This window comes from Prionailurus viverrinus, chromosome B3, assembly GCF_022837055.1.
Source record: "Prionailurus viverrinus isolate Anna chromosome B3, UM_Priviv_1.0, whole genome shotgun sequence".
Taxonomy (NCBI): Eukaryota; Metazoa; Chordata; class Mammalia; order Carnivora; family Felidae; genus Prionailurus; species Prionailurus viverrinus.
The window spans coordinates 26,434,401-26,443,987 of record NC_062566.1 but is presented as its reverse complement, the minus strand read 5'-3'; the positions used below and the strand labels follow the sequence as shown (position 1 = coordinate 26,443,987).

At 52.0% G+C, this 9,587-nt stretch overlaps 1 protein-coding gene across 2 annotated transcripts; it reads left to right on the top strand.

Moving 5' to 3' along the window:
- Positions 1-1,309: 1,309 nt before the first annotated feature.
- Positions 1,310-7,697, top strand: COMMD4 (COMM domain containing 4). Of its 2 annotated transcripts, none has more exons than XM_047864548.1 (8): positions 1,310-1,400; positions 5,596-5,667; positions 5,895-5,960; positions 6,123-6,162; positions 6,524-6,586; positions 6,730-6,810; positions 7,138-7,314; positions 7,404-7,697. In XM_047864548.1, exons 1-8 carry the CDS (start codon positions 1,398-1,400, stop codon positions 7,442-7,444), a joined length of 543 nt encoding a protein of 180 aa, XP_047720504.1. In that variant the 5' UTR covers positions 1,310-1,397; the 3' UTR covers positions 7,445-7,697. The 2 variants fall into 2 exon arrangements, with proteins under 2 accessions (XP_047720504.1, XP_047720503.1); XM_047864547.1 differs by having other exon boundaries at positions 6,467-6,586.
- Positions 7,698-9,587: the final 1,890 nt, after the last annotated feature.

Genomic DNA, 9,587 nt, shown 5'->3' with positions numbered 1-9,587 from the left:
CTGTAAAGTTTGAGAACCACTGCTCTAAATAGTCAAATAATCTTTACTTGTGAAAAAAATCCGAGACAGTGCTCCAGTATGACATTAAAAGGACACACCACCCACCTTTTTGCCTTGTTTCCAGATTTAAATAATTTGTCTGATGCTAAATTTCATATTTGCTCTTTCGTTTTTCAAATACCCTATCAACTTAAGGCAGTTTCCACCTATTCCCAAATTTTCTTTTTAATCAAAACTGGTTTTGATTAAACAGTCTATCAGCTGTTTTCTTCTGTAACCTACTGATATGATGAAATAGAAACTGAGCCAGTCTTATAATGCTTAAAATGTAAGTTTTCTTTGACATCGTGTAGTATTTTAAAACACTATTGACTTAAACATGCTGACGCTTATGATTTTCAAAAAGCTCTTTATAAATGAGATCGATTTTAGCATGAATTGGGAAAGCTTTCCATCTTTTTCTATTTATGGAGAGTTTAATTGCGATGGGTTGTCCTTTGAAAGTTTGAAAGGCTGCAACAATAAAACCAGCTGGGCCTGGCTTATGGGGGCGGGATATGTCATTGAAGAGAGCTCTCAAATTGTTCAATTTCTTCTTTGGTTATTAGTCTATTCTCTAGGGTATTTTCGGTGCTGTTGCTGTTTTGTTTTTTGCTTTTACCTCTTTAAGTGAATGTTGGAAACTGTTCCTAGTTCATCCCTTGCTCAAACTCACCAGTAAGCGGACTAATGCAACTTCAAACAACTTATTCTCTTCCCATTAGAAAAACTAAGGTATAACATCTAACGTTGGCGAAGCCACAGGGGAAGTTCTGAGCATGTCAATTGTTACAGCCAATTGTAACGAAGGCAATTAAAGGGAATTCATCAAAATGAAATAAAATACGCAGGCACTCGAGGGAGCTGGGCGGGTGCTGGTGACGTGGGCTGTACAGTTTATGAAAATTCATTAAGCTTTATACTTACAGAGTGTACAATTTTCTTTATGTGTATCTTATTTCAGTAAAGTTTTTAAACTGTCTTTTGCCGCAGCCCACAGCTACCTATAACGGCACGGCTTACTGGCGGCATACACGGAACGACCTGAACCCCCCCCTTCTCAAGAGTATCATCGCAAGTGCCAAAAAGGGCTCCCGGACTCCTGCTCTCTTAAGTTGAACACATTCAATGGCTCCCTGTCGCTCTCTTCTAGCTAAACTGGGGGCGGGCGCCGGGCAGTTCCGGGAAGAGGTTCCGGGGAGACACGGAACTCGTCGCCAGCCCCCTGCAGCTCCGGACGCGCAGACGCGCGCCCGTCCCCGCCCCCGCCCGCAGAGGCCCCGCCCCGCGTCACGTGAGCGCCGCGTCAGCTGACCAGGCGCGCAGGGAAGAGAAAGGCCGGGCGGCTTTCTGGCGCGATGGTGAGGGCCGCGGGGTGTCGGGAGGCGGGGCCCCGGGGCGGGCAGGCGGGCCCCCGAGTCTCTTGGCTGCGGCCGCGGGCGGATGTCGGGACGGGCAGGTGGAGACGGCCCCGGCCCCTCGGCAGACACCTGGGTGCGGTCGTGAGGGCCGAGCGTCCGGCTGGCAGGGCTGGCTGGTTGGGTGGGCGGGCGCCCTGCGGGCTTGGTGTCCCGGGTGCTTCCTCGGCGGAAAGGAAGGGCCCGCACCCCCCGGACAGAACTGGGCTTGCCTGCGGCGGGAGGTGCCCGCTTCCCGGCCCTCCTGTGAGACCTGGAGAATAATTTGCTTGGAATTAGGCTGAGTCTTCCGCACTGTTAGGAAGCCCCTTCGCCCTTCCCAGAACCAGACAGGAGTGGAGGCTTCTCCACTCCTCCATCCATTCATTCCTTCGACAGACTTCGAGTGCCTACTCTGTACCAGGCAGGGTGCCAGGCGCTGGGACTTCAGCTGCAGGGGGCTTGAATTGGCGGTGATAGTTAGGACTTGAGGGGACGGGACCTAACGTGTGTAGTGTTAGGAAGGCTTCCTGAGCCTGACAGCAACCTGAGGAGGCGGGGGCAGGGAAGAAAGCTGGCTGGCTGCAGTGCAGTTTGTGTACCAGAGGTTAGGAAGCTTTGCGGGTGGGGGCTGTGTCTTCAGACAGAGAACAGCATGTTTAAAGACTTCAGGGGAGAGAGAGCAGGGCTGTCTAGGTAGACGCACTTCACCTATCTGGAAGGGGACCAACTGGAGGTTAGTGAAACATGAGGCTCAACAGGTAAGCAAAGACCATATCTTGCTGGGTCTTGAGAGCTGGGAAAGGAGTTTACTTTAAGAAGAGAGCACTGGGGCGCCTGGGTGGCGCAGTCGGTTAAGCGTCCGACTTCAGCCAGGTCACGATCTCGCAGTCCGTGAGTTCGAGCCCCGCGTCGGGCTCTGGGCTGATGGCTCAGAGCCTGGAGCCTGTTTCTGATTCTGTGTCTCCCTCTCTCTCTGCCCCTCCCCCGTTCATGCTCTGTCTCTCTCTGTCCCAAAAATAAATAAACGTTGAAAAAAAAAAATTAAAAAAAAAAAATAAATAAGAAGAGAGCACTGAGAAGCTAGGAAGATCCTTTCCAGCAGAAATTAGAGATATTTTCCTATTTTCGGCTGACTTGTGGTGGGAGCAGGAGGGGAGCAGAGGGCCCCAGTTAGGGCAGCAGACCCCCCAGGAAATGGTGGTGACCTGAGTTAGGGCGGAGAGAGTGGAGAAATCATCAGGGCCTAAGGACCAGAGGCTTGAGGGAAAAGGGAGAGGCAGGTGTCTGGGCTTGGTTCCCAGGTGGCTGTGCTCAGTGGGATGGGAAACCCAGGAAGGGGAGCAGGCTTCAGTGGGAAGAGCACGTTTTGCCAGGCGCTGTGGGAGGTGTCTGTGGGCCACCAGGTGCAGCTGGGAGAAGACCGTCTAGATTTCAGGGGCTAAAGCTCAGAAGAGAATCTACAGTGCAGTTATAAATTTAGGAGTCATCAGCACCAAGGTGATCACGGTAACCCTAAAAACAAGTAACCTGAGTGATGTGAGTTGGGAAGAGAGGACCTAGAGCAGAACCTTGAGAAATGCCAGCATTTTAAGAAAAGAACTCAAGAAACACGTTCTTGTAGTAAAAAAATGTAAATAATACAGAGATGGTGGAAGACTTCTGTGGGTAGAAGTCAGGGGCCCATGAACTTAGGAGAAATCTCACATCTTAATTTTCACCAACTTCAAATTGAAATTCAGCATTGCCTTCAATCATGAATGTTGGCAATAAACCCCAATATTAGCACCTCTGACTTTGTCACCAATAGAAATGAGAGATATATGCCTATCACATCACAGTTGTTGACATTGTTCATGTATGTATTTATGTTTATTTCTAAATTACAGTGGATATCAGACTTGAAACATACACTACATCACCAATTTATTTGAAGATTTTGATAACTTAGTTTCCTTTGCAATCCTATGTATTTTATGCATTTAAAAACATTGTTTTGAGGGGCGCCTGGGTGGCTCAGTCGGTTAAGCCTCCAACTTCGGCTCAGGACATGATCTCACAGTTCATGGGTTCACGGGTCCAAGCCCCATGTCAGGCTCTGTGCTGACAGCTCAGCCTGGAGCCTGCTTTGGATTCAGTGTCTCCCTCTCTCTCTGCCCCTCCCCGCTCATGCTCTGTCTCTCTCTCAAAAATTAATAAACATTTAAAAAATTAAAATTAAAATAAAAACATTCTTTTGAGAAAGGCCTGTAGGTTTTGCCAGATGCCAAATGAGTCTATGGCACCAAAATGTTAAAAACCCCTGAAATAGAGACGAGTGCAAGCCTGTCACTGCCCTTAACACCCCATCACCTCACCAACTGGTCCAGGCTCCTGCCCTGCCCCAGAGTAATGACAGCAGGTGATGTGCAAAGATCACTATTTGGGGGCGGGGGGAGGAGGGTGAGCCAGCGAATGAGACCAAGGCCAGGACCGGGAGAAGTCCAGAAGAGTATGCTGTTTCACCAGGGAGGACAGGTTTGTGTCAGATGTCACTGAGGAGTTGAGGAAGAGGAAGGCCAGATTTAGTGACAGTCATTTGTGACCATGGCTATGGGACTTCACTGGAGGCCCATATATAAGCACCAGTGCAGTAGGGTCAGGTGAAGAGGAGCAAGAGGGTTGGAGGTTGGAGGTTGAAGGGTCGTGGAGCAGGTCTGAAGTGTCTGAGAAGGTGACGGGGGGCCAAGTAGAGGACATGGTGTTTCCAGGCTGCCTGAGGGTCCAGTGGGATCAGGAGAACATGGGTTTGCGGTGTCCTCAGTTTATGCGGTTTTGTTCCCAGCAGCAGGAAGCTGCCTACAAGTAAGAGGCATGGAAGGATGGACGTGGATGTTGCTGTGCACTAGAGTCCTGCCAGGCGGACAGGAGCTGGTCTGGGGAATGGAGGGTATGGGCAAGATGTGGTTGACAGGGTGGGTTTGCATTCTAGCAGGAGACAGACCTCAAATAGATAATAAAACCTGTCTGCTGTGATAAATACTGTGGAGATCAAGAAAGAAGGAAAGAGCAATGCCTTGGGTGGCTCAGTTGGTTAAGCGCCTGACTTGATTTTGGCTCAGGTCACGATCTCACAGTTCCTGAGTTTGAGCCCCACGTCGGGCTCCATGCTGAGAGCGCAAAGCCTGCTTGGGATTCTCTGTCTCCCTGTCTGCCCCTCCCCCACTCATCCCCCCCCCCCTTCACAAAAATAAATAAATATGAAAACAAAGTAATAAAAAGGATAGGGGCTAGAGTATGATGGAGAAGAGGTATTTTATTTATTTGTTTGTTTTAAGTTTATTTAGTTTGAGAGAGAGAGAGCACGAGCAGGAAGGGGCAGAGAGAGAGAGGGAGACAGAATTCCAAGCAGGCTCCACAATGCCACAGAGCCTGAGGGGGGGGCTCAAACTCAGAAACCATGAGATCATGACCTGAGCCGAAATCAAGAGTCAGACGCTTAACTGACTGAGCTACCTGGGAGCCCCAACTATTTTATTAACAGCTTAACTGAAGTAAAGTCAGCAATATACATCTGTAAATGTACAGTTCAATAAGTTTCAACACGTATATGTTCCTGAAAACTTTACCACAATCAAGATCACTGGGGCACTGGCCCCCAGAATTGCCTTGTGTAAGGGGCTGTTTTAGAAAGTATGGTCAGAGAATGCCCATTTGAGCAGAGACCTGAATGAAAGATGAGAGAGCAGGGTGCGTAGAGGGGGTGGCAAGGACACGGGAGAGTGCCCGTTGTAACAGGAGTAGCAGGGAGGCCAGTGTGGCTGGAGCTGGAGAAGGGAAGGAGGAGGAAGTGAGAGGTCATGACTCCCTGACAAGGACTTTGTTCTATGCTGTACCCCCAGCACTTAGAGCAGGATCTGCCACAGAGAAGTTTGCCACAGTCACTGCTGAGCACATGAACACCCAGGACAGGCATCAGAACTAGGCTTGGTGGCGGGTGGGGTCAGTGAGAGGGTTCCCTAAATGGCCTGGTAATCGGAGAGAACAAGTGGCCAGACGGCATCCATCTTGGACAGGGAGCAGGGGTCCCTAAAGAACAGAATGTGGGAGACACCTGGCCACACCTCGGCACCCCCCCACCCCCTGCCCCAGCCTGACCACCTGCCTCACTCTTGTGCAGAGGTTCCGGTTCTGCGGTGATCTGGACTGTCCTGACTGGGTCCTGGCGGAGATCAGCACGCTGGCCAAGATTGTTGAGTGCATGGGATCTTTTTGAGGGTGGGAGGAGCAGGGATGGGGGATGGGGGCTTTGGGGATGAAGGGTGGTGAGGTCACTCAGAGGTTGGGGCCTCAGTGCCCTCAGCTTGTCCTAGCCTGCTGTATGACTCTGATCATGTGGCCAGTCCTCTCTGAGCCCGCCCCCCCAGCATGGAGGGGTGAGGTGGGACACTTTGACTAATGCAAGGCCTTCCCCTCCAGTCCTCCGTGAAGCTGAGGCTGCTGTGTAGCCAGGTGCTGAAAGAACTCCTGGGACAGGGGATTGACGTGAGTGCCGGGCCCAGCACCCCACTGTCCCATGAGCCTGTGACCTCTACTGCCCTGAAAGTGCACCAGACCCAGGGAGGCGGGTGATCAGGACCCTGGCTGGGGTGCAAGAGGCTGGTGAGCAGGGGTCTGGCACCCCCTGAGGGCCTCCTTTCCCCATAGTACGAGAAGATCCTGAAGCTCACCGCCGATGCCAGGTTTGGTGAGTACCCCACTGAGTCCACAGATGTTTGGGCCACTCTAGGTACTAGGCCTGGGGGTTAGCACAGAGGCCCCTCCTCCCAGCAGTCTGCCCTGATGCACTTGCCTCAGCAGAGGCGCATGAGGGGAAGAAAGGTGTTGACATCCCCCCCGCTTGCCAGTGTCCTCTTCCACTTCCTGGTGAAGCAGTAACAGTGCTCATGGGCTCAAGCAGGCCCAGGGGCTCCGAGCTGAAGATAGTAGGGCAACAAGGAGCTGGCCGAGGCCACAGTGACACCCCCTACCCCACCCATGGGTCCTCCCAGAGTCGGGCGATGTCAAGGCCACGGTGGCAGTGCTGAGTTTCATCCTCTCCAGTGCAGCCAAGCACAGCGTGGATGGCGAGTCCTTGTCCAGCGAACTGCAGCAGCTGGGGCTGCCCAAAGGTATGGGTGTGCAGGCAGCGGGCAGGTAACCTGTGTGCCAGAGGCTGCTGGGCAGCAGGCAGGGCCGGGTGGCCCTGAGAGGTTCCCTGTGAGCAGTCTGAGCCCCTACCTGCTACTTCAGGGGACCTCTATTCTGCCCCCAGAGCACGCGGCCAGCCTCTGTCGCTGTTATGAGGAGAAGCAGAGTCCCCTACAAGAGCACCTGCGGGCCTGCAGCCTGCGTGGTGAGTGTGGGGGGTGGGGTCTGGCTTCCACTCTAGAAGGTGCCTGCTGCCCGAGAGGTGCTTGACCTCAGGAAGGAGACTTGACCCTGGTCACATGTGGAGGAGTTACAGAGCTCAGGACTCCTGACTCCAGCCCAGATTTCTTTCCTCTGAGATCTGTGGATAATCTATCTAGCTTCTGATTGTGGCGTGTCTGCCCTGGGTCAGAGGGATGAGAGCTTCTCAGAGATCACGCAGCTTTGAAGGGTTGAGAGCTGATCCAGGTGTGGGCTAAGGGCTGTGTGGCTCACCAGCCTGTGATCCTGAGAGCCCCACCCCTCCCCGCAGTGAATAGACTGGCGGGCGTGGGCTGGCGCGTGGACTACACCCTGAGCTCCAGCCTGCTTCGGTCCGTGGAAGAGCCCATGGTGCATCTGAGGCTGGAGGTAGCAGCTGCCTCGGGTGCCCCGGCCCAGCCTGTGGCCATGTCCCTCTCAGCAGACAAGTTCCAGGTCCTCCTGGCAGGTGAGACTCAGCTGTACCCGGAGGGGGAAGGGCCCCTCCCAGATCCCACCCCAGTGCTGCCCACCTACCCCCGCCTCTTCCTCCCGCAGAACTGAAGCAGGCTCAGACCCTGATGAGCTCCCTAGGCTGAGGAGAATGGTGTTTGGGGCCCCTGTGGAGCCGCCTTGCCCGTGTCGAGTTGCTGCCCCCCAAACTCTTGAGGGGTGGCTCCAGCTCCAGGACCCTGGAGGCCTGGCCTCCCAGATCTCTGGCTTGCCAGGTTACCACTTGAGAATTCAGCATAAGGATTCTGAGGATTTTTCCAGCATTGCCCTCCCTCCCCCACGAGAGGCACTTGTCAACAGTTTTCACAAGCAGGAAGAATAAACAGAAGTGTAAAGGAGTGTGTGCGCAGGTTTCTTTTTGGGTTCAAATGAAAGGTTTTTGTGAGAGAAGCCAAGCAACATACAGATGTCCCCGGCCCGTCACTCTTTTTCTCTTTCTGTCTGCTGGTTGAGGCAGGTCAGGGGTGAGGCAGAACAAGGACCAAAATGAAACAGCTTGTCGGTAGACCAGAAAATCAGGGTTCTGGTTCCTAGTCCCGTGACACTCGTGGCACTGCCCTCTCAGGCTGGCAGCAAGCACGTGGCCATAGTGCCAGATGCCCCAAAGAGAGAAAGGAGAGAGCCCTGCTCTTCCTGCTGTGTCCATTTAGAAGAGAGGAAGCCTGTACCCCCTCAAACCACTCATTGTCAAGAGGAGTGGGGTAGGGACTGAATGTATGTGTCCTCCCCCCCCCCCCCCAGATGAAGCCTTAACTGCCCAATTAGATGGTTTTAGGAGATGGGGCCTTTGTAGAGTGATTAGGTTTAGATGAGGTCATGAGAGTGGGACCTTCATGATGGGATTAGGAAAGACAGAGGGACTCTCTCCACAAACATGTACAGAGAAAAGGCCACATGAGAACAGCAAAGCAGGAGAAGGCCCACCAAGAACCAAATCTTCTGGCTCCTTGATCTCAGACTTCCCAGCCTCTGGAACATGAGAAATAAATGTGGTTTGAGCCACCCAGTTTGTATTTTATTACAGCACCTTAAGCCTAAAACATCTTAGGGTGCAGGAAAGCCATCAAAGAATAGTCCTGTCAAAAGGATCCAGCATGTCCCACTGGCCAAAAATGGTTCCATTTAAGCATCAGAAAGTTTAAGGAACGACTCCACTCCTGACTTCTGCTTCTGGGAAAATGGAGCATTTTTTCCTCCCACTAAGTAGAGCTGAAAGCCTTGGACATTACTTACGAAACAAACATAAGACTCTAAAAGGTGAAGAGAAGGCAGACTGGCTAGGATCCTCAGGAACTGAAGGATCACAGCAGAGTAGGTCTTAGATTGCTTTGTGTGTCCCCGCCTGGAGGCGGGAGACTGGCAGCCTGGGACACACCAGCACACAGAAAACCCTGACAAGCATCCTCTCTTGAGCCAAAGGACCAGGAAAGGGGCCAACCAACAAGACGGGGAAACTACAGATACTCACTGCTGGCCTCCAGTCACAGCACAGAGAAACTGCAGTCCCTTTTCCACCCCTGCGCCGCACCCCCCCCCCCCCCGGAGAGGCTGAGTGGGTGCCTAGATTCCCACCCCACATAGCAACAAAAAAGTGGCATTCCCTCCTCCTTTCCTCACTGGTGCTGTGTCTGGGGAGCCCTGCTAAAAAAGAGGATCTAAATAAGATCCAGAGTCTCAATACCCCAAATGTCCAGGATTAAAAAAAAAAAAAAAAGCCAAGAACAAAGAAACTTTCAGTTTGAATGAGAAAAGACAACAGATGCCAACACCAAGAAAATACAGACTTGTATGCCAAAGATTTTATTTTTTTTAATGTTTTTATTTATTTATTTTGAGAGAGCATGTGAACAGAGGGAGGGCCAGAGAGAATCCCAAGCAGGCTCCATGCTGGCAGCACAGAGCCCAACACGGGGCTCGATCCCACAAACCATGAAATCATGACCTGAGCCAAAATCAAGAGTCTGACACCCAACCACCTGAGCCACCCAGGTGCCTCTATGCCAAGAACTTAAATTTTTTATTTTTTTATTAAAAAAATTATTAACACATCCATTTTTTTTTGACAGAGACAAGAGTGTCAGTGGGGGAGGGGCAGAGAGTGAGGGAGACACAAAATCCGAAGCAGGCTCCAGGCTCTGAGCTGTCAGCACAGAGCCTGACGGGCTCAAATTCACAAACCTGAACCAAAGTCAGCCCCTTAACCAACTGAGCCACCCAGGTGCACCTCTG